This window comes from Vipera ursinii (assembly GCF_947247035.1).
Source record: "Vipera ursinii genome assembly, chromosome: W".
Lineage (NCBI taxonomy): Eukaryota > Metazoa > Chordata > Lepidosauria > Squamata > Viperidae > Vipera > Vipera ursinii.
Window position 1 is genome coordinate 6,170,206 of NC_139522.1, and position 24,305 is coordinate 6,194,510.

Below are 24,305 nucleotides of genomic sequence, written 5' to 3' on the forward strand. Positions count from 1 at the left end.
GGGGGGGAATAAAAAACAAACACCCACCCCACCCCAATCCTCAACAGAAATGCTCACAACAATGGAAACCTCAGACAGAAGAAAGAGCGCCGCCGGGTGGGCAGGCAGGTATCTTGCTCAGCTGTGGCTTGGGGGGCGCTTTTTTCAGTGCCATTGTAACTTTGAACAGTCCTTTTTTTTGGTCATCAAGTTTTTGACACCTTGCTAGGCGACTGGTGGTACTCGGATATTGCCATATCCTAAAAGTGGTACAATGGGTAAAAAGGTTGAAAAGCCCTGATCTAGGTAATATACTATCAAGTAGTGCTAAGATCTGCTAGAAGGACTTGGTGACAGGATCTAGAATAGGATTCTTTCACTATCATACTTGGTATTAAGCTGGCTAGTGAGACATTTTTAATATGGGCTGTCCTTCACTTCCCTATCAAGTAGCCAGTGCCATATATATATATATATATATATATATATATATATATATATATATATATATATATATATATATATATGTGTGTGTATATATATATATATATATATATATATATATATGTGTGTGTGTGTGTGTGTGTGTATATATATATATATATATATATATATATGTATATATATATATATATATATATATATATATATATATATATATATATATATATATATATATATATATATATATATATATATATATATATATATATACCATATTTATTTAAGCTCCTGTCTCAACTACTTAGTGTAGATTAAAAGCTATTAAAGAAAAGTTGCCTTTTTCTATTGTGTTCAGCAGTTCATAAGTGCTGAAAAATTTATTAATTTCCTAAATCAAATTAGAAAACCAAAGAAAATTAAGAATCAGGCTTTTTAAAAAAAAATGTTACAATATTTTGCAGATTGAATTCTGCATTCTTCAAAACCAGGAACAATGATTTTAATCCTTAGTGAACTACCATTTTGTTGGAAGTCAGCACCCACCCATCCTGCTAGAGAAGGAAATATTTTGGGGGGATATTAAAAAGGACAGAATATTATATTTCCCCAAAGGAATAATGAAAAAACGTAGGCAAAGACAGCCCCAAGTCTCCCTCCTCCAAGCAGAAACCAAGCAGGCCAGCTTTTAGAAATGCAGATTTGATCATCCTTTCAGAAAGACTGTAGCCAGGAAGCTTGGAACTGATGGGATTAGAAAGACAAAGATCCTTAGAACCAACAACCCCTCACCCAAAAAAATCCAACACAGGACATAGCCATCATCCACAGCCCCAGGGAAGCAGGATATGACCTTTAGGACATAATAGGATTAACCCACCACCATCAGAATACCAAAAAGGACACTCAAAAGCTCAGGTCAAAGTTCATGCCACAGGAACAGGAAACAACTCCAAACACAAAAGCCCAAGAAAGTATAAAACCCACCACTCCCAGCTACATGTGGTCAGCTTTCCCAGAGCCACATTTCTGTCTGGCTCTGCTTTTCAATAAACTACAATCTTCATTCTAAAGCAGTCTCCATTTTGCTTATTCCCGGCTTGGACTGGAGCCTGATAAAGATTTTTCTTTCAACAATTTAATAATATAGCATTTGATTTAATAATACAGAAAGAACTCTTACTCACAGGGGGACCGGCGTTTCCACGAGCACCTTTGGGACCAGGAACACCAATAGGACCCTGCAATCAATAGGGAAAGGTTAGCATGAAACTAAAGGCTGAGAGAAGGGAAAATTTTCATGGAAGGGACTGGGAAGCAGTGCAGGAGAACTTACAGCAGGGCCAGCAGAGCCAGTAGCTCCAGCAGGACCAGGAGGACCAGCATCACCTTTAGCACCAGCATCACCAGGTTCACCTTTAGCACCTGGTTGTCCATCAGCACCCTATTGGAGTAGAAATAACACAGATGGTGAAGATCAGGGAGATGGGGACAGAAACATAGTTGTATATTGATTCTATGAGATTTAATTTCCACTTTTCTATGCATTTTCCAAATATATCTAACTAAACCAACCCTTGAACCAAAGTAATTTCCTGTTGTATGGTTTTCTGGATCTTCCATAGATGATCAACCAGGGAAAGGTAATGCAGAAGGCTTAGGATGTGGGATTTGATACGTTTTAAAAAATTTGCTTGCAGATTTATATCTCTGTTACTATGGGCAGAACTGCTGATTACAACCCTTTACCCTTCAGTTACTGGCTGAAGTAGAACAAAAAAAAAATCAGATGCACAAATTAAAGAACTTGCAACAAAAATCAAATTGTCTAATGTTCTTGGGAATCTCAATTGAACTGGTTCTGTGACAACTCTCCATTATCATCCAGATCATTTGCTTCTGAAAAATACTCCTAACATAGATTTAGGTGGACACAGTGACTTGCATTCTGGACTTCTATTGGTTTGTGTGAGTTCCAAAATTGTTCAGAGTATCAAACTTTATAGGGAAAATTATTTGTATTCATTCATATATATCCAGTAACTGTAATTAGGTTATACATAAGGACAAATTGACTATGATCCTAACTCTGGAATTGATTGGTTCAACTTTCTTTTCCTACCAAAGGTCATCTGTTGGTAATCTATGGCTGTTTTCTGGTTCACTTCCTATGCTCCTACAAGAATACAACAAAGTAAACTGATTTTTTTTTATTGAAAAGTTTTAAAATACATTTTTGAAACATATACCCCATCTACCCCACCACTCTCCCCATCCCTCCCATCCCAACACCCCCCCCAACTTCCCAGAGCCGAATACAGGGTATTACATCATACAATCTTACTCTAAAATATTCTAATTACTATAATTACTCTTTAAACCCTATCGCACTTTAACTCTCCTTAACCATAGAAAAGAAAAATAATATAGCCTCTAATTACTAATTACTAATAACTATTCAAATGCTAAATGATACTTTGTAGTCCCATATTTGTTCTGAATAAAATCAATCCATCTTTTCCATTCTACCATATATCTCTGTTGTGAGTGATCTTTCACATATGCCAAGATTTTAGCCATTTCTGCCAAGTTCGAAACTTTCAAAGTCCATTCTTCAATAGTAGGCAGGTCCTCCTTCTTCCAGTATTGCGCTACCAAGTGTCTTGCAGCTGTTATTAAATTCAGCATCAATTTGGTTTCTATAGCAGTACAATTAGTGATAATACCCAACAAAAACAATTGTGGTAAAAATCTTATCTTTTTCTTAAAAACCTTCTGCATATTCCACCAAATTGTAATCCAAAAAGCTTTAACTTTTTACAAGTCCACCATACATGGTCTCGTGCCTTCAAAACTGTATTAAGACGATATCTTATTCCAGCAAAATTCACCACAATCCCCATTGGAATCTCCCATCTGAACTGAAGCTGTTGTTTTTTCAATTCTTCTGCCAAAAAAGCAAATTCTTTCCTTTTTCTCAAAACCTTTGGGGGAATCTCTTTCAGAATCAACACCTCTTTTTTTTTTATTGAAAAGTTTTAAGATACAATTTTCCTTTAAAAAACCCCCCTTCCCCCTCCCTCCTCCCCCCCTACCTCCCCCCCTCCCCCCCTCCCTCCTCCCCCCTACCTCCCCCCCTCCCCCCCTCCCCCCCGACTTCCCAGAGCTAAATACAAGGTATATATATAAAAAAAAGCAAACATAAACAACCATATACTAACAACTATAAATTCTAAAATCCATCACTCTCTAGCTTATATAGGATAAAACAAACCTTAGCAATATTAAATATATATAAAAAACTAAGATAGAAAAAGAAACACTCTCTAACTTATATAGGATAAAACAAACCTTAATAATATTAAATATATATTAAAAACAAAAAAGAAAAAGAGAAAAACCCCAAGATAGAAAGAAAAAAAGAAAAAGAAAAGAAGGAAAAAAGAGTTATTCAAATACTACATAATACTTCTTAACCCTATACTTATCCTAAATAAACTCCATCCATTTTGTCCATTCCATGATATAACGTTCTTACAGATAATCTTTCAAATTAACCAAAATCTTCACCACCTCAACCAAATCAGAAAACTTTAAAGTCAACTCTTCTGTAATCGGCAGTTCCTCTTCCAGTGCCACATCTATAATTATTCCAAACAAAAAAAAAGATTGCAAACAAAACTTTAACCTCCATTTAAGAATCTTCTGTATATTCCACCAAACTTTAATCCAAAAAACCTCACCCTTTCCAGAAAACCACCACATATAAAAATATATTGCGTCTACACCCAAATCTTTTCCCACCTCCCATTACTTGACTATAAATACATTGTAAAAAATCCATAGACTTCTGCAAATCCTGCTATTTTCTCTTTTTAGATCGTTTTGCAGCAGCACGCGTCACCCTCTGTTCTATAGGATCATCCGACGAAGTTGTATCTTGATCTCCTCCAACACCGTTGTCTTCTATCTGACCATCTTCGGCCTCTTGATGCACTCCTTCTCCAGATCCCTTTTCAGCTTCCAGAAGTGTTAATGGCGTTGCTTTTAAAACATTATTGTAGAAATCACGCGCTTGCATCACAGTAACCAGACGGTACCTTTTACCTTCGTGCGTCACCATCAGCCCAACTGGGATCTCCCATCTGAACCTTATATCTCTTTGCTTGAGCTCTTGCACAAGAAATGTAAAATCCTTCCTTCTCCTTAAAATCTTTGGAGGAATTTCTTTTAGGACCAAAACTTCTTGATTAGCAATCACAACTTTAGTATCATAAGCAGCTCGTATAACTTCATCTCTAATTTCCCTTTTTGCAAAATATACCACCACATCTCTAGGCAACTTTCTCTGTCTAGCAATCCATGAATTCACACGAAACACTTTATCCATGCCTCCTTTTATTTCAGATGCTGGCTGTTTCAATACTACTTCGAAAGCCTCAGAAACCAGCTGCTTTAGATCTTCCTTAATATTCTCCTTTAAGCCTCTAATTCTAATGGCAAACTGCATCTGGTAATATTGAGCAAGACTCAGTTCCTTATCCATTTTGTCTTCATTCTCCAATACTTTTGCTTCTAATATAGCATTCTTTTGAGTCAAATCTTCTAGCTTTTCCTCCAATTCTTCCACACATCCAGCCACTTTATACACTGAAGACAAGATGTCTACCTTCATCACTCTGAACTTCTGTTCCATCCTCTCCTCCATTCTCTCCTCCAATTTCTCCAATTTCTCCTCCATCTGTGCAAATCTATCATTAATTGATTCCAAAATTACCTGGGTGTGTTTTTCAAGAGCATCTTGTAAGTCCTTTGATGTCAATACATCAGGAGGATGCAGCGCCTGCAGTAATGATTGTTGCACCGGAGAAGTTCCAGCACTCCGAAGAGTTTTAGGGGGTGGTTTAGCCGCCATCTTTTACCAATTGTGACGCACTTTCACTTCAGATTTAAAATCCAAAAAAGTCCATCAAGCTGGAGAGTAAAATATAATAATCCTCTTCACCTTTTCCTCTTGTACCGCTCTGCCTGCTCCTTTAATCCATAGTCATTCCTTCAGGCAGGGGTGGTCGCAGACGCCTGGCTCTGCTCCAAGAAATCAGGAGCAGAGGCGCTGGCCAGCTGGGAGCAGCCCAGGCTACGGGGGAGTTCAATCAACACCTCTTGACCAGTAATTGTAAATCTCTTATTATAAAAAATTTGGATAATCTCATTTCTTATCCTCCTCTTCGTAAAATACACCACCACATCTCTTGGCAATTTCCTCTGCCTGGCAATCCAAGAGTTAACTCTGAAGACTTTATCTATCTCCCCAAAGAATTCTTCGGGTTTAAACCCCAAAATAGGTGCCAAAGCATCCACCAGCATCTCTTGCAAGTTCTCCTGAGAATTCTCTTTCAAATCTCTGATCCTTAGGGCAAACTCCATATCTCTATACTGTATCATCAGAACCTCTTCCTCTGTTTTATCCATTTTAAATTCAGCTTCACCCATTTTAGCCTCCAACAACAAATTATTTTGTTTCACTTCTTCCACCCGTTCATTCAAAGTCTCAATACATCCTGCCAGCACCTGAAGTGCTAAGAGAATGTCCTCCCGCATTTCCTTGTTCTTCTCCTCAATAAGCTCAGCCACCTGTTCAGTTATTTTTTCAGTTATTTTTTCAGACTGAGTGGCTAAAGCCATTTTTAAGGCATCTTGCAGGTCCTTTAACGTTACAGGTGGAGAAGCTGCAGGGGATGATGTCAAAGACTGCAGTCCAGATTGCTGAACAGGTGATGTCCCTGCACTTTTAGTAACAGGGATTCTAGGAGGCTTAGAAGCCATTTTAAAGGCACTTAACTCTCCGTTCACACTTTCACTTCTCTTCTCCTTTAAGAACTAAAACCACATCATGTAAGTTCAGGCAGAGCAAATTTAAAGTCCAATTCCTCCTCAATCTCCCAGCAAACACTTTCACTATAAAAAAAAGTGAGAGAGGGGAAAAAAGAAAAACCCCTTCACCTCTTATAAAAAAGGAAAAAAAAGTTCTTCCCCTCTCTCCTCCCTATTCACTCAGATACCATTTTCCCTTTCTTTTCCAAATAGTAAGCAAGACGAAAAAAAAGAATTGTTTTTTGAGGGTTAAAGCCTTGTACTTGCTGTTTATACGACTCCTGTCTCCGCTCTGCTGCAACAATGTTTCTAGATGTCAATCAAATCCGGCAGAAGTGGATTCAACGTCTTGTTCTGCTAACGGCAGAAGAGTCCTCCGCTCCGGAGACTCCCAGGCTTTGGGGGTGGCCCTCACCCTTCAAGCCCCAGAACAAACGCTCTGGGGCTCTAAGGGGGCTCTGCCCCTACCTGGGAACTCCCCCTCCCCTCTTCACCCGAGGAGTGGGGTTTTCACACCACAAAGCAGCTGATTGGCGGCTGCTCAGCGGTTTAAACAGAAACGAAGGGCCGGCGGTTGATTCCGACCGTCCGTGATGCTGGAGAGCCACCCGGAAGTCCCCAACTGATTATTGAATTAATCCAAAGTCTTGGTTAACACCAGATCACACATTTATCTAATGGGCTGGATTCACATAATAAGCTAAACTACAGAAAACACCCAATCAAATCAAACACTTATTAGGTTTACCATGTTATATAAATATATCTGCTAGAATTCTAAGACTAAGCATATTGTGTGTACCACCTTCACCTCATCATAGCTTTAAGAGGATGCAAGCATTTTAATGGGGTTCCTGAGAAGTAGAAGATATTTTCCATCTTACTTACAGGCGGGCCAGCAAATCCAGCAGGCCCAACAGGGCCAGGTTCACCACGATCTCCCTGGGAAGGACAAAAAACCAAAAATGTCATGATGAAATGAAAGAAATGCAAACTTAAAAAGAAAGAGAGGATTTATTTAAGAGCTGTATAGACTGCATTTCAGGATAAGGCATCTCAAGGCAAAATGAAAAGCAAACCTAGGAAGGAAAATTACTTACAGGAGCACCACGTGCACCAGTGGGGCCAGCAGGGCCAGAGGGACCAGTTTCACCCTGGGAAAGAAGAAAAAGAGAGAAGGCTAAGCACCAGACATAGTAATAGCTTTCTATGCATTAATAGCTTGTTATAATTGTTAAGAAACAAAATTAGAATGTGCAGAATGCCTTATACAAGGCTTGCAATGCACAAAGGAAAGTGTACTGGGACCTTTAAGAAGAAAACAGTAAAAGGCAAACTAACTTGAGTTGTATCATAACAATATTTTTACTCAGACAATATAACACAAAACAAAAAAAAAACAATTACATATAGTCCAGTTTTCAATCCAAGGTCAGTAACGAAGAATCACCATTGAATAACAGTTCAGGAGTAAACAAAGTCAAAGTCAAAAAACCTTACCAGTTAAAAGTCAAATATCAATACACACAGTAACAAGTCAGTTAGAGAAAAAACACTAGAGAGCGTGAGCAAGTCTAACATCTGAAATTCATTTATGCTGAATAGAATTAGTCACACCCTTAGGCCATTTCTATTCTTAAAGGTACACAACCATATTATATGTATTTCACCCAAACCAGGTTAGGACTTTAATTCCTAACAATAATAATTTGTTATAAATATTATAACAAATTATATTTGCTATAATGTTGAGACTCTAGAAAGAGTGCAGAGAAGAGCAACAAAGATGATTGGGGACTGGAGGCTAAAGCATGTGAAGAACAGTTGCTGGAAATGGGTATGTCTAGTTTAATGAAGAGAAGGACTAGGGGTGACACGATAGCAGTATTCCAATATTTGAGGGGCTGCCACAAAGAAGAGGGAGTCAAGCTATTTTCCAAAGCACCTGAGGGCAGGACAATAAGCAATGGATGGAAACTAATCAAGGAGAGAAGCAACCTAGAACTAAGGAGAAATTTCCTGACAGAACAATTAATCAGTGAAACAACCTGCCTCCAGAGGTTGTGAATGCTCCAACACTGGACGTTTTTAAGAAAATATTGGACAACCATTTGTCTGGAATAGTATAGGGTCTCCTGCTTGAGCAGGGGGTTGGACTAGAAGACCTCCAAGGTCCCTTCCAACTCTGTTATTCTATTAATAATGTACTGTAAGAAGGATTTCTTACAGTCAGTCTTATATTCAGTACTACCCACTGCTTGGATAAAAGTCACAAATGCCATCATTTCTAACCAGAGATTCACTGAGTTCCAATAGAAAAATACAGGTTTCCTGTTATTTGTGACTATTAAGCTAAAAGAACATAACAATGGTTAACAGGTATCAACAGAGTTTTAAGGGACGTGGGAAGAATGGTCATATCTTTTGGGTGAGTGGGTGGATTAGCCAGTTTCTAGTCTATGTTCATTTACAAGTACAGGTGAAACTCAAAAAATTAGAATATCGTGCAAAAGTTCATTTATTTCAGTAATGCAACTTAAAAGGGGAAATTAATATATGAGATAGACTCATTACATGCAAAGCAAGATAGTTCAAGCCGTGATTTGTCATAATTGTGATGATTATGGCGTACAGCTCATGAAAACCCCAAATCCACAATCTCAGAAAATTAGAATATTACATGCAATCAATAAAACAAGGAGTGCACATAGAACAATATTGGACCTCTGAAAAGTATAAGCATGCATATGTACTCAGTACTTGGTTTGGGCCCCTTTTGCAGCAATTACTGCCTCAGTGCAGCGTGGCATGGAAGCTATCAGCCTGTGCCACTGCTGAGGTGTTATGGAAGACCAGGATGCTTCAATAGAGGCCTTCAGCTCTTCTGCATTGTTCGGTCTCATGTCTCTCATCTTTCTCTTGGCAATGCCCCATAGATTCTCTATGGAGTTCAGGTCAGGTGACTTTGCTGGCCAATCAAGCACAGTAATCCCACGGTCATTGAACCAGCTTTTGGTGCTTTTGGCAGTGTGGGCAGGTGCCAGGTCCTGCTGGAAAATGAAGTCAGCATCCCCATAAAGTTCATCTGTGGAAGGAAGCATGAAGTGCTCCAAAATCTCCTGGTAGACGGCTGCGTTGACCCTGGACTTAATGAAGCACAGTGGACCAACACCAGCAGATGACATGGTTCCCCCAATCAACACAGACTGTGGAAACTTCACACTGGACTTCAAGCATCTTGCAGTGTGTGCCTCTCCATTCTTCCTCCAGACTCTGGGTCCTTGGTTTCCAAATGAGATGCAAAAGTTGCTCTCATCAGAAAAGAGGACTTTGGACCACTGAGCAACAGACGGGGTCTGTTTTTCTTTAGCCCAGGTAAGATGCTTCTGACGTTGTTTGTTGTTCAGAAGTGGCTTGACAAGAGGAATACGACATTTGGAACCCATGTCCAGGATCCGTCTGTGTGTGGTGGCTCTTGATGCACTGACTCCAGCCTCAGTCCACTCCTTGTGAAAGTCCCCAACACTTTTGAATGGCCTTTTCCTGACAATCCTCTCCAGGCTGCGGTCATCCCTGCTGCTTGTGCACCTTTTTCTTCCACACTTTTCCCTTCCACATAACTTTCTATTAATGTGCTTTGATACAGCACTTTGGGAACATCCAACTTCTTTTGCAATTACCTTTTGAGGCTTTCCCTCCTTATGGAGGGTGTCAATGATGGTTTTCTGCACAACTGTCAGGTCAGCAGTCTTCCCCATGATTGTGATTCCTACTGAACCAGACTGAGAGACCATTTAAAGGCTCAGGAACCCTTTGCAGGTGTTATGGCTTAATTAGCTGATTAGAGTGGGACACTTTGAGCCTAGAATATTACACCTTTTCACAATATTCTAATTTTCTGAGATTGTGGATTTGGGGTTTTCATGAGCTGTACTCCATAATCATCACAATTATGACAAATCACGGCTTGAACTATCTTGCTTTGCATGTAATGAGTCTATCTCATATATTAGTTTCCCCTTTTAAGTTGCATTACTGAAATAAATGAACTTTTGCACGATATTCTATTTTTCTGAGTTTCACCTGTATACTTCAAATTATTTGCATATTAATCATGTCATTTTCAAATCTATATAAAATGGCATTTTTAATCTAGGTAGTTTAAATTCATCTAATTGTAATGTAAGGTTTCCACTCAGCCTCACAAACGTCTCTGCGCTACTCAGAAATTCCAAAGAGCCGAAAGAAACTCCTGAGCCGAGGTTTCAGCAAAGAAAACAACTTTATTTTGGCCAAGACAGAGTTGGGTAACCTTCTCCATTTGTGGCTGCTTAGAGGGACGAAGGCACACCCTTTAGAGATTTCTTCTACCTTTTATACGTTTTCAAAATAAAGAGATTCAAGTCTCTGTACCAGGAGCAAGGAAGCACAGAAAAACAAATTCCAGAATGATGACTCATATACATCAATCCAAGCTAACTCACCTTCCCCCTCCCTATCTCCTGGACCACTGAATCCCACCTTGCTCCTTTCATGTAAGCAATCTCCTGTATATTTAGCATGAGACATTTACTTTTTCAATATACGTACACAAAACACTTGCTTCTATCTATAAGGTTGCTTGCATATTAAAAAAATACCGTATTTTCCGGCGTATAAGATGACTTTTTAACCCATGAAAATCTTCTCAAAAGTCAGGGGTCATCTTATATGCCGGGTGTTAGGGTTGGGGCGGTTTTATTGTCCGATGTTACAGGAAAAACCAGAGGCAACACCCCTCCACACATACACACATGCAGGCAACCTCGGCAGCTCATTGATAGGGGGGAGGAAGGGGGAGGGAATCACAAAATTGCTGTCTGTTGTCGAGCCCTGCGGGCCCGACACTACACAGGGGGTCTCGTTCCAAAAACAAGCCCTGCTTCACCTACTCACACCCCCCCACTGCACACGGCTCGCTCCATGACCCGGCGCTCCGACAAACAAGGGAGGAGGTCGCCCGTAATCAGCAAGCCCGACTATCAGCTGATCGTCGGTTCCTGGCTCTGCAAACCCAATGACCAGCTGCTTCACGGTGTTTGCACGTGCCTGCATCGCAGGGCTTTGCTGAGGACCCCGCAGGCACTCAGGAGGACAGCCCAGTCTGCCTTGCCATACAGGGAGCTTGGGCACTACAAAACATGCCAGCTGTTCCCTTGCCTGCCAACGGACCTCTGCCAGGACTGCATGCTATAGCCTGCGCGCTGGAGGCAAGGGCCGGCTGTTTTCCATCGGTGTCAGATGGACTGGAGCTGGGGACTGCTGGAGGGTGGCCCTGGGACGTGTGGACGAGCCCGCTGGAGCCAGATATGGATGAGGGGGGGCAGTTGGTTGGAGAGGGATAGGCACACACTGGGAGCACGTTAGCATTTTCACCCAGGTTGGGGTAGAGGGGGTTTGGAGAAGAGTCACCCAGGATACTAACAGCAGCAAGGTTTACAACGCTGAAGTTGTCGAGAGTGGGAAGAATGTGGAGGTTAAAGAAATGCAGGCAGGCTCTGGATGCCGGAAGTGTACTTTGTACATTGCTAAGCACATTGATTTGTGCTTTATATTGTAAGCTGTCCTGAGTCTTCGGAGAAGGGCGGGATATAAATGGGATTTTTTTAAAAAAAATTGCGTACTACCACGCTTGGATCGTCTTGGAGACAGGGAGGGCTGGGCAGGCAGGGAGGGAGAGCTGACCCACCCAATCCAAGCAGACTTTGTATGCAGTGGGGTAGTCTTGTACGGCAAGTATAGCCCAAACCCTATAATTTAACAGTAAAAGTAGGGGATCGTCTTATACGCCCAGTCGTCTTATATGCCAGAAAATACGGTATATAAAACAGCTACAAACTAACACTACTAATATCAAGCTTAAGCATAATAAAATCATAAGCACAATAAGGTCCCTTCAGTAAAATAGATTGTTAATGCATTTCTCATAAAAATATGTTTATAAACCAGCAACTACATCATAAAATATGGGTAGGTGTAATATCCAAAGAATAATTGAATTCTAGTCTGTGTATTAAAATGGAAGATGCACATTTGTGTCCCTTTGCTTGAAATAAATGAAACCACTGAGTACCCCACTGATTTAGTTTCTAGCAGGGTGAAGGTTCATTCTCTAAGCTTTTGGGTTGGTTTACAAACGTTTCGTTCCCAGGCTAGGTGTTCTGTACCAGCCTGCTACCGGCCCTGCAGAAAAGGCAGGGACAACCCCTTTACAAACGGCAAGAGGCTGGAATTACGCCTGCCAAATTTATAGCTACAAAAACAAACAAGACACGAACCAAGAAACAGGAGCTTTAAGAAACACGAACTATCCAAGCAGTTAACTTCAGCAAACCAGCCCTCCCCACACATTCCCCTTATATAGAGTTCAGGGCGTGGCTTCTCTCTGCCTCCTTCCGAGAAGCCCCATTGCCTTCCTCTGTTTACTCCTAATTGACTGCCTCCTGCGTCGGGTGTCCTTGAACAGGGCCAGCTGTGGGTCATCTTCATCCACGCTGTCAGGCTCACACAGCTGGGTCTCCGTGGTGACCAAGTGGGAGGGGCCTGGCTGAGGGCTCTCATCAGCAAGATCTTCAACCCCCTCAGCAAGGTCTTCAACACCCCCTCCTCCTCCTCTGAGTCGTCCGACCCAACTGCTGAACCCACAGGCTGACCCTGAATCACAACACTAGGTAACATCTTCAGCAGAGTTTAGGGGAGTATAATGTACTCATTCTATGACACAATTTAAAGCCCATGTATATAGCACTTTAATTGGTTGTGAGGAATAGCCTTTAGAAGGGATGTTTGGTACTCTGCAATCCCATGTTATCCAGGAGAGCATTCCATTTCTATCTCCTGGTGGCAGCTAGTCCTTTTTGCAAAGCTTTCCTTGATGCTTTGCAAAGAATGACAATCCAAGCTTGACCTGAGTATAGCAGCTAGTTCCTAATTCATGCACAGATCTGTGTAGATGCCAGGAAATGTACACAGTAAGTGAAACACATAGCATAGCTTCCAATGACCATACTGTAAATCAGTGGGAGTTTGGGGAGAACAACTTGGTGTAATACTTGCCTTGTCACCAGGAGCACCAGCTGGTCCAGGTGGGCCAATGGGTCCAGTCAAACCTCTAGGTCCATCTTTGCCAGGAGAACCATCAGTGCCTTTGGGACCTGGGTCACCCTAGGAAAATAGGAAAGACAAAATAAGATTATCAATACTGAAAATATCAGAAGTGTATAAGAATTGGAAAGAAGATCCTTCTGTTGATGATACGTTATCTCGCACATTTGAAATTTTGAAATAAGTAGATTTCACATCAGGCTTGATGTTAGGAATTTTCTCTAATATATCTCAAAAGCTAAATATGAAAATCATGATCCTGGATTGCCCTCTTAAGTTTTACTTCTTACTAGAAGGCCTCAGGCCAAACTGGAAGACAACAATGGCCAATCAACCTCTTAATCTGGCTTGTGCTGTATTGAGGAAAATATCTGAATGCCAATGAATGGAGGATAATATAAACTTCACTTCTTCTTTGCCTTTATAATTCTCCCAGCAGTTTATTTGTATGGTGGCATTAGAGAAGGACGATAATTTATTGATAGATGAGAAATATGGATGCAGAAGACTGTAAATTCAACTACTGTCATACTTCGTCTACAATAAAAAGAATCCCAAGTTGCAATGTTGGGAACTGATGCCTACCTTCTTTTGGGGGCTAAACACCAAGCCTGACTCAAGGCTTATCCACAGGATATAGTCAACTTATGACAGCTCATTATTTGTGTAAATTATTCAAATTGCTAATAAAGAATTTGAGAGGCTGAGATGATCATTTCGAACTTATTATGTTCTCATCAGTCAGTCATACCCTTTATCTGAGATTCAAACCTGGGATAAGCCTTGAGTCAGGCCAAAGCAGGAAAGAAAGAGTTAATTAGCAAGGTGCATTCAAAAAGCCTTGACAAATTCTTAACACATATTTCCCTTGCCTTCTAGCTAATAAAAGAGAGAAAGAACCTGTGGCTCAGGAAGTTAAAACAACTGCCTAATATATAATCAGCCCAGGTTCGAATCTCAGATAAAGGGTATGACTGACTGATGAGAACATAATAAGTTCGAAATGATCATCTCAGCCTCCCAAATTCTTTATTAGCAATTTGAATAATTTACACACACACACACACACACACATATATATATGTATATATAATTCCACGGTCCTATCCAAAATCTTACTATACCTAGTCTAAATCAGACTGGCCTGATGGAATATTTATGTCACCATAACAGGTAGTGAATATCTATGTCAAGATTGTCTCTGGGTACAATCTTGAAGAAACTTAAGCCATGCATGAAGCTGGAAAGTAGATGATACTTGGAAAAGAGTGGATGTTATTTGAAAAAGGCAGAATGATTTTTCTTGTTCTCCATCTTTTTAAGCATAGTAAGATGATGACTGCCATTTTGATGATAACAGTGTTCAACAATCATGTACTTACTCTATCTCCCTTGGCACCAGGCAACCCAGCAGCACCACGTTCACCAGGCATACCCTGAAGACCGGGAGGACCTTGACCACCAGGAGCTCCAGGAGCACCAGCATCACCCTAGAATTGTATAGTCAAGGCAACAAGGAAGGCATTGATCAGGAATGGAAACCATACAGAGAGGTGCCTATCTATTCTGAATTTCCTTTTTCTTTAAAAAAAAATATATTTTTTCTTCTATCTTCAGAATTCTATTCTGAATTTCCTGTATTTTTTCACACACTTTTCTAAGACAACATTTAATTTTTCTAATGTCCACAAGGCTTATTAGGGAAAAGAAAAAATGATATTGCTCTTAGGAAAGCAGCAGTTTAGTGGGTTGATATACTCTATCATTCTGAGTACCCAAGGCCAAGGTGTGTTCATTTATCTTTTAGGTAGCCTTTTCATCTTGACTTCATTAATCTCTCACCTTAGCACCATCGTTACCAGGAGCACCATTAGCACCACGGGGTCCAGGAGGACCTGCAGGACCTTGGGCACCACGTTCACCAGGGAAACCTCTCTCGCCCTACATGAAATAGTGACTTGATTACAAATTGATTATGGAAGTGTTATTGGACAAATCAAAGACATATAGGAACCTAGAGAGAAGATCTTTACTTACTCTTGCACCAGAAGGACCAGGAACACCGACATCACCAGGGGGACCCTGCCAGAGTAGGGAGAAACAGAAATTGTTAAAAGAGAGCCATTAAGAATGCATTCAGGTAATGTACTTAATTTGACATGGGGGTGGATAGGTGGAATGCAGTTCAGCAAGAAATGGGTTGTTCATGCTCAAGTCTGAGGGCAAGATTAGACAGTTTTTTTGCTTCTTTCAATTATGAAGTTATAGAGAATTTTAAATAGAAGAGCACATATGAGAAGGTATTTATTTATTTTTATTTTATTTTATTGAATTTATATACCGCCCTTTCCCGTAGGACTCAGGGCGGTTTACAGGGTATATAAAACATTGATACAAAAATTAAGAACAATTTAAAAAGATTAAATTAAATCCCTGAAAAAATATAAAACCCCAATTAAAACCCCGATTAAAACTCAGCCTGGGCCGGAAAGCTCAAAGAGCCAGGTCTTCAGGTCTCAGCGAAATGATCGAAGGTCGGGGGTGGTCCTAAGCTCCACGGGCAGCTGGTTCCAAAGGGCAGGCGCCCCCACAGAGAAGGCCCTCCCCCTGGGTGTTATCCGCCGGCATTCTTTTACCGGCGGCACCCTGAGAAGGCCCTCCCTGTGGGAGCGCACAGGACGAAGGGAACTTGATGCTGGCAGCAGGTGTTCCCTCAGATATCCTGGACCCAAGCCATTTAAGGTAGGGGTTTGGTTTTTTTAGTGGAAGTAAGAACTCTAAAATAAAGGTGTGCTGTAGAAGAAAGAAATATCCAATATCTTCTTCCATGAAGAAGAGATTGTTTCCTTCAAAATGTTTTATTTGAAATATAAATATTCCTCTGGATAAATTCTAAAGGTGGCTTTCCTAAACTGCCAATTACTTCTTCAGAAAAATAGAAAAAATAATTGAACCCTGCATATTCTGCTGCCATATTGATCATGCACTAGGCAAAGATGAAATTTTCCAGAAACCTTATTATTTTAATCTCAAGTCTTACCCTATTGAAATCTCCAAGAAAAAAGTTATATGTGTCATGCATTAATCTGCATTTAAAATTATGATCATACCACTTCCGGCAGACTCATAGAAATAGAATAGACTCATAGTCTTATAATACACTCAGTCTCAGTAATAGACTCATAGAAAAGGTGATTTGAAAGATCTAGTCCCAGATTACAGTAATCCACTGTTACAACAGTACCCCTGAAAAGTGACGATCTGTTGTTATCAATGTCCCTCACTGGATGAAAGAGTCCACCATCTTCAAGGATGGTCTGTTCCAAACCTGGGAAAACTACTAAGACTTTACAAGGGAATGGGAAGGTATAGTACAAACCTTGCATGCTTAGCAAGAATCAGATGAATATTTGTTTTTTTTTTAAAAGAGGCTTTTCCAATCAAATAACTGTTTCATCAAAAGAACCTGAACTGGTCATAATATTGTCCTGAAGAGAAGGTAAACCCAGTGGTGGGATTCAAATATGTGAACAACCAGTTCTCTGTGTTAGATGATTAGTGCCAGCCATGGCAGTTCCCCAAAAAGGTCATCAGATGGGAGCAAAGAGGCTTCTTTGCTTCCACTGATGAGCCAAGGGTCTCGGACCCGACAGCCCCATTGGTGAGAGAGTTTTATGGTCAGGGAGGGACCAAGACCCCCCATAAATACCTCTGCACGAGGGGCTGCTCTTTGTTCTAGTTTCTAGTTTCTAACTTCTACCTCTACTCCTAGCTCTCAGTCCTTCTCCTGTTTTAGTTATGCAATGCTAGCTTGTTTTATTTTATTTCTCTCTCACATGCAGGCATGAATGCTTTCATGCCAAGTATTTCTTTCTCTTTGATCTATCATTGAATAAAGCTAATATGATTGCATCTCTGCGTAATGCCTTTGCTTGGAAGCAACTTTAACGGTTCATCGTGAAATCACCTCACAAGTTGGTAGCCAGAGGCTGGTTTAAAGGAAAGCTTCCAAGCCAGCCAGGACCTATCCAACAAGATGTCTGGAAGACCCGGCTCAAATCCATTTATAACAGATGGCAGGATTTCTCCTATCGTGACCAGAAGTCATCGATCACAGACGGCATCCCTGCCTACATCCAAGACTTCAGTCCCTGAAGCAACCTCAGCTGCAGATGAAAGCACAAATGGCCTTCATCCCGTCAGAGGATCCAGCAGAGCGTCTAGGACCCCTTCACATGTCTCTCTACAACTGGACGCCACAGAGGAGAGCATAGAAGGCTTGCAGACTGCCCAAGATTGTTCAGATGCTGCAGAGACGGACCTGGCTGAAGCCAAACGCCGCGTGAGTAAGCTGACTGCACAGGAACGTGAAGAGCTGCTTAAAGAGATCTTTGCAATGCAGGGGAGGGGGAAGGCAGCCCAGGAAACCGCGCAGGAAGCCTCCGAACACGTGGTGAGTCTTTCCCTAGCGACCACGAGGCCTCCAAATATGGCGCCTGCCACCCTTAGTGACCCCGGGACCCCAGGGCTTTTGGCGCGAACCCCCCCGCCCAGCTGTGAGCTACAGCTTCCTGGGGCAAGCGGAAACAAGATGGCTCCGCCCACATGGTCTGGCACAGGAAACAAGATGGCGGCCCCCTGTAACCCCACACGGTCTAACAAAGACAAGCCTTTTTTAAGCCTGGAAAGCCTGCAATCCCTGGCATCCAGCAGAAACAGCATGCAAATTCCTGGGCTCTCCCCACCACAAAGCCTAAAGTCCTATGATGGCGATGAGATCTGCCCAGCCGATACTAATACAAATACAAATGCAATTAAAAAGGCCATCCAAGTCCTGACTACGGCCCTAGGGGCCAAGCAGACGTCGGGGGTGCCCACCCCCCCCCAAGGCCTCCCATCCTCTCCCCAGGGCCCAACTGCCGGGGGGAATCCAGCCTGCAGCCTCCCAACAATCAACCCCCACGGCCTCCCACCTTCTCTTCAGGTCTTCAGGACCAGCCAGGCAAACCAGGCAATGATGAAAATCCATGTGGTTGCAATTCTCGGGAGGATTCATTGTGGCAACTCCGAGCTGGCAAATCTGGGCTCCGCCCCCCCAATGCCTCATGGGAAGAAGGGAGAAATCCTGAACAACGCCCTCCCCCGGATCACATGGTTTCCGGGCACGCCCATCTGGAGTTACTAAATAAGCAACAAGAAAAAATTCCCTCCTTGTCCACTAGAGGGATACCTTTCCCTTTTAATGATAAAGGAACTGAAAAGGGTTTCATCTGTGGCTCTGAGGAGCACCTCAAGAAAGACTGCCCCCATCAACATCAAGCCCCTAAACGTGGTCCCAATCAAGTAAGGGGCAAGGGGCAAGGAAGGGGGCATGGCAGGGGCAAAGGAAATTTTCTGCCTACTTGTTCACTCACCCCCAGAACAAAGGCTGATAGCTCCACTGACTTATGGTTACTGGACTCTGGAGCTTCTTCTCACATTACTAATATGAGTCAAGGTTTTAAAAGGTTAAAGAAAATTAACTCATCTGTCAAGGTTGCAAACGGTGATACTGCTTCAGTTGTTGGGGAGGGGTTTGTTTGTGTACCTGGTCTTGGGAAAGTTGAAGGTGTCTTACACGCCCCCTCCATAGCCAACAACCTTTTAAGCATTACCAAATTGTGTGACGATGACAAAGTGGAAGTCTTATTTCGCAAGGGGGGAGGTCATGTCACCCGGGACCAGAGGGTCATTGGAAATATTACAATCATAAACGGCTTACCATATTTTTCTCCCAAGCCGCCACAGCCTGCCCCAAGGCTTTCCAAGGGCAGTGTGGGCAAGGAGCCTGAATCTCAGCAGGCACCTACAGCACCACTCAAAGCAACCAGAGCCAAGAGGGTGTCAATGGGGAAGCCAATTCACAATAAGTGCGTCCACCTCATGCACAGAAGGCTAGGACATGCAAGCTTCCCTGTAGTTAAAAAGATGGGAGAGTTTGCTGAGGGAGTCCAGCTCAAGGACTGTGACGTGTTTCTGGACTGTGCCATTTGCAAGAAAACAAAGAGAAAGGCTGCCCCTATACCAAAGGTGTCATCCCGTAAGACTCAATACCCATACCAACTAGTACATGTTGATTTGGTTGGGCCTTTTACACCATCCCTAGGAAAGAAAAAGTATTTTCTCACTGCCGTTGATGATTTTTCACGATACGGCCACGTGTATACCCTCACAGAAAAATCTGAAGCCTTTGACGCCATAAAGTCACTGTACAACTTCGTAGAGGCCCAGTACAAGACCAAGATCGCACAATTGCAGAGCGATCGCGGGGCTGAGTTCATGTCTCAGAAGTTCCAGGACTGGGTAAGGCGTAAGGGCATCCGCCATTTTCTTACTGCACCGTTCACCCCTTCGCAAAATGGTGTAGCTGAGAAAAGGAATGGAATCCTGCAAACCATGATGCGTAGTCTGATTGCAGACGCAGGTGTCGCAGAATCATACTGGGGAGAGGCGGTCCATTACGCCAATTACACCTTAAACCGCACCTGGAGCAGTGTTGTGAACCAGACCCCATATTTCCTGGTTCACGGTAGGAAACCAAATCTGGGACATTTGCGTGTGTTTGGTTCCTATTCATGGGTACACATCCCCAAGCAGCTGCGGAAGAAGGGGAGATCTGTTTCCCAGAGACTACGGTTCTTGGGCTATGCTCCTGGCTCCAAGGCCTATCGTTTTCTGGGAGAAGGGGGCAGGCCTGTGACTTCCCAATCTGCCTCTTTCGAAGAGGACTCCAATTGGACTCAGATCCACTCAAATGATCTGAGCCCATATGCCAACCGACCCAGCAAGGACACACCGACCGCGACATCACCAGAGGCGACCACGTACCCTGCCACCGACGAAAGTGAGGAACAAGACGAAGATGCGTCCAGTCCCATGGAGGAAGACACGCCGTCTTCACCCCCAGCAACACCTCAGAGACCCGCGGAAGAAAAGAGCGGTGAGTGGCAGAAGGTAAGGAGGTCAAAGCAGTCCAACAAAGGGGTCCCGCCAAAGAGAATTGACATTGGCCACATCGCGTCTGTCAACAGCGTTGTGGTCACCCCAAAATCCTTCTCTGACATCCAGGAGCTGCCCATCGAAGAGCAAGAGAAATGGCAGCTTGCGATGGAGAAGGAGATGCAGAGCTTAAAACAACTCAAGGTCTTCACCCCCCAGCAACCACCAAAGGAGAGGAAAGTCATTGGCACAAGGTGGGTTTACAAAGCCAAACCACTTGCCAATGGCCTCTACCTGTATAAGGCCCGTTTGGTAGCCCAGGGCTTCGCTCAGCGTTATATGGAAGACTACTCGGAGACTTACTCTCCAACCGTCCGGGCAGAGAGCGTCAAGGCCGCCCTCGTGACTGCAGCCGCTGTGGGAGAGGAAGTCTTCCAATTCGACATCCAGACGGCTTACCTCCACGCCAACTTGGACCGGCAGATCTACGTGAGGGCTCCTCCTGGCTACCAGCAAGAAGGGGGAAATACATGGTTGCTTCACAAAGGGTTATATGGTCTCAAGCAGTCAGGGAAATTATGGTATGACTGTCTTAGAAAGAGTTTAGAACGAGTTGGTTTCTCAGCATCTCATGCAGATCAATGTGTTTTCACACGCAATTCCAAAGGTACCACAGAACGGGTGTTAGTTTATGTGGACGACCTATTATATGTAGGGCCTAACAAGAAAGGGTGTGATGAATTTGCCAAGGCCCTGGAAGAAAAATTTACTCTGAAGTCTTTGGGGTGGGTTGACAAGTACTTGGGTGTGCATATTTTGGCCACTAAAGGGGGGTTCGCTTTATCTCAAAAAGAAAAGATAGAGGAATTACTGGCCAAATGCAAAATGACAGAATCTAATCCTACGCATAGCCCAATGCAAAGCGACTTTTACAACCACACCCATAAGGACGGTCCTGAGTTCACAGATAACACGCTTTACAGATCTGTGATTGGCTCCTTGCTATACATCAGCAATTGGAGCAGACCTGACATAGCTTTAGCTGTGAATCTATTGTCCAGGCACGTGGAACACCCAAAGGAATTCCACTGGACTGCTGTTAAAAGGGTGCTTAGATACCTTAAGGGCACAGCTGATGCCCTCCTTATGCTAGAACCAGAGAAGGGGAAGACGGCACAGCTCTCCGCTTACTCAGACGCAGACTGGGCTGGCGACACCAAGACTAGACGGAGCACTTCTGGTTTCCTCATATTGCTAAATGGCTGCCCAGTACATTGGCATGTTAGGCAGCAAAAATTTATTTCTTGCTCCACGGCCGAGGCTGAATATGCCAGCCTGTCAGACACGGCCAATGATTTGACTTGGTTCAATGAGCTGATAACAAGCATCTGGGCATCTCCCCCTCTGCCCATCCAAATTCTAGAGGACAACACAGCCGCCATTGCAATCTCGGAGGCTTATGCAGTAGGATCTAGATCTCGCCATATAGACATACGCTATAAAAATGTCAGGCAGCTTACCAAAAAGGGTTTTATACATGTTGAGCACTGTAATACAGCTGACCAGATAGCTGATCTGTTTACCAAGCCTGTTCCCATTGACCGGCACAACCTTCTGTGTAAGCGTTTGTGTTTGGCCTTCTGAATGTTTCTATGCATGTCTATGACACCTGCTCACCCCTCACATACATTCACTGGTCCCTGTCATTGGCTGGCAAGAAGGGGAATTGTTAGATGATTAGTGCCAGCCATGGCAGTTCCCCAAAAAGGTCATCAGATGGGAGCAAAGAGGCTTCTTTGCTTCCACTGATGAGCCAAGGGTCTCGGACCCGACAGCCCCATTGGTGAGAGAGTTTTATGGTCAGGGAGGGACCAAGACCCCCCATAAATACCTCTGCACGAGGGGCTGCTCTTTGTTCTAGTTTCTAGTTTCTAACTTCTACCTCTACTCCTAGCTCTCAGTCCTTCTCCTGTTTTAGTTATGCAATGCTAGCTTGTTTTATTTTATTTCTCTCTCACATGCAGGCATGAATGCTTTCATGCCAAGTATTTCTTTCTCTTTGATCTATCATTGAATAAAGCTAATATGATTGCATCTCTGCGTGATGCCTTCGCTTGGAAGCTCCTTTAATGGTTCATCGTGAGATCACCTCACACACTGTGTGGATGCCACTTCCGGAAATCCATTCTGGGCCTGGGCAACAAAAAATTAGCTACCTGTTCTGCCGAACTGGTGCAAACCAGCTGAATCCCACCACTGGGTAAACCTCCACCTACTAAAATTCTCTACAACTACTAAAAGACTGTAGGAATTGGAAATTCTAAAGCAGAAACATGCTGAAGAGGCCTGATTTTCCATATGTCAGTAGATGCTTTTCAATTATTGGATGATGCATGCATCCATTTGAAAAAGAAATACAAAAAAGCCCCAGTGGGGAAAATGGTAGCCATTATCTAAAGTACGGTTATTCTGGAGAATATTTGTGCTGAATTCAGACTCCAAAGTAGCCTTTTCTAAATGGAGTCCTGCAACTCAAGGGTCCTAATTTAGTTTCTCCCTGCTTTAAAGTATGTACAGACCCCATAATTCCTTCTTTATACTTCTGCACAAAGGAACACATTACATACTTGTTCACCAGGCTTTCCAGCCTCACCAGGGGCACCAGTGGAGCCAGGAAGACCCTAAAAACAGAAGTCAGAAGTGAAGAAAATATTAGCTTTGATAGAATTGGATAAGCTTGGCAATCAAATACAGCTTGTTAGTCTTGCTAGCACCGCATGAATTCTACATGCTTATATTTTACAGCAGTGTTTTTCCAACTTGGCATCTTTAAGACCTGTTGATTTCAACTCCCAGAATTCTCCAGCCATCTGAAAACACTGTTTCAGTTTTCTTATAGACCTCATGATTTGAAAGGGGGAGGGATATATTTTTTGACTATTTTAGTTCAGTTCTCCTTCCACACCTTTCAGCTCCTTGTCACAAAATGATTAAATAAACCTACATCATTTGAACATCGAAAAGAAACAAAAACAATTGTATTAAATCTTTAACTAGTGTCTGCCATTCCAAATTTGGTATTTTGTTGTAGAGAGAATATACACATTTGTTTTTTGAAGTAACTGCTCACCTGAAAGCCAGGAGCACCAGATGGACCTTGTTCACCTCTTTCTCCAGCAGGACCCTGTAATAGAAAGGTAGGAAAGTTCAAGCCTTGATAGAATTCAAAAAGAGATAAACATTCATAATATTGTAGAAGGAGAAATCAGGAAGAAGTTCCTACTTACAGCTGGGCCTGGAGGACCTTGAGCACCAGCATCACCATCTTTGCCAGGAGCACCCTGGGAGAAACCAAGGAGGAATAAGCATTAAAACAAGCAGAGCTCAATGTTTTTAAAATAAATCTTGCATAAGAAATGGGTTGATTGAAAACCTTCCCACTTACCACATGATCAGATAATTTACCCTCCTAAAATATTCCTGCCACTTATCATTGCATGCAATACCATCTCATTTGGGGTATTGTGGATATAGTAGTGAAGGTGATGGACTGGCATGGGGGAGTCCCAGCGTTAACCCACACTCAGTCACAAAGCCTACTAGATGACTTTGAGCCAGTCCCTTTCACTAAGCCTAACCTATCCCACATCATTGTTGTGCGCAAATGTAGAAAGAGAGAGCACTATATATACTCTCTTGGTCACCTGTTGTCTGCTTTTCCAGTACTATTTATTTGACTACATGGCTTCATTCATTGCCTCTTTCTCCATTATGTAGATCCAAAACACCCTAAAACAGGACTTTGACTATAAAATGCTTAGCACACATATATAAACTCTAGTTCATTGAGATAGGGTAAAAGTAGCAGCTCACACAGCTTGCTGTAATGA

The 24,305-nt window shown here is 42.5% G+C and overlaps 1 protein-coding gene across 1 annotated transcript in view; it reads right to left on the bottom strand.

The window, feature by feature from the left end:
* Positions 1 to 24,305, bottom strand: part of LOC310648209 (uncharacterized protein) — a gene marked incomplete at its 5' end in the record, with an annotated part of 73,307 nt that overhangs the window by 18,030 nt on the left and 30,972 nt on the right. The window contains 11 exons of the mRNA XM_083375958.1: positions 1,608 to 1,661; positions 1,757 to 1,864; positions 7,183 to 7,236; positions 7,395 to 7,448; positions 13,390 to 13,497; positions 14,820 to 14,927; positions 15,297 to 15,378; positions 15,475 to 15,519; positions 23,043 to 23,096; positions 23,546 to 23,599; positions 23,703 to 23,756. Coding sequence (XP_083232084.1) covers positions 1,608 to 1,661; positions 1,757 to 1,864; positions 7,183 to 7,236; positions 7,395 to 7,448; positions 13,390 to 13,497; positions 14,820 to 14,927; positions 15,297 to 15,378; positions 15,475 to 15,519; positions 23,043 to 23,096; positions 23,546 to 23,599; positions 23,703 to 23,756 — 775 coding nt within the window. The remainder of the gene's footprint in view (positions 1 to 1,607; positions 1,662 to 1,756; positions 1,865 to 7,182; positions 7,237 to 7,394; positions 7,449 to 13,389; positions 13,498 to 14,819; positions 14,928 to 15,296; positions 15,379 to 15,474; positions 15,520 to 23,042; positions 23,097 to 23,545; positions 23,600 to 23,702; positions 23,757 to 24,305) is intronic.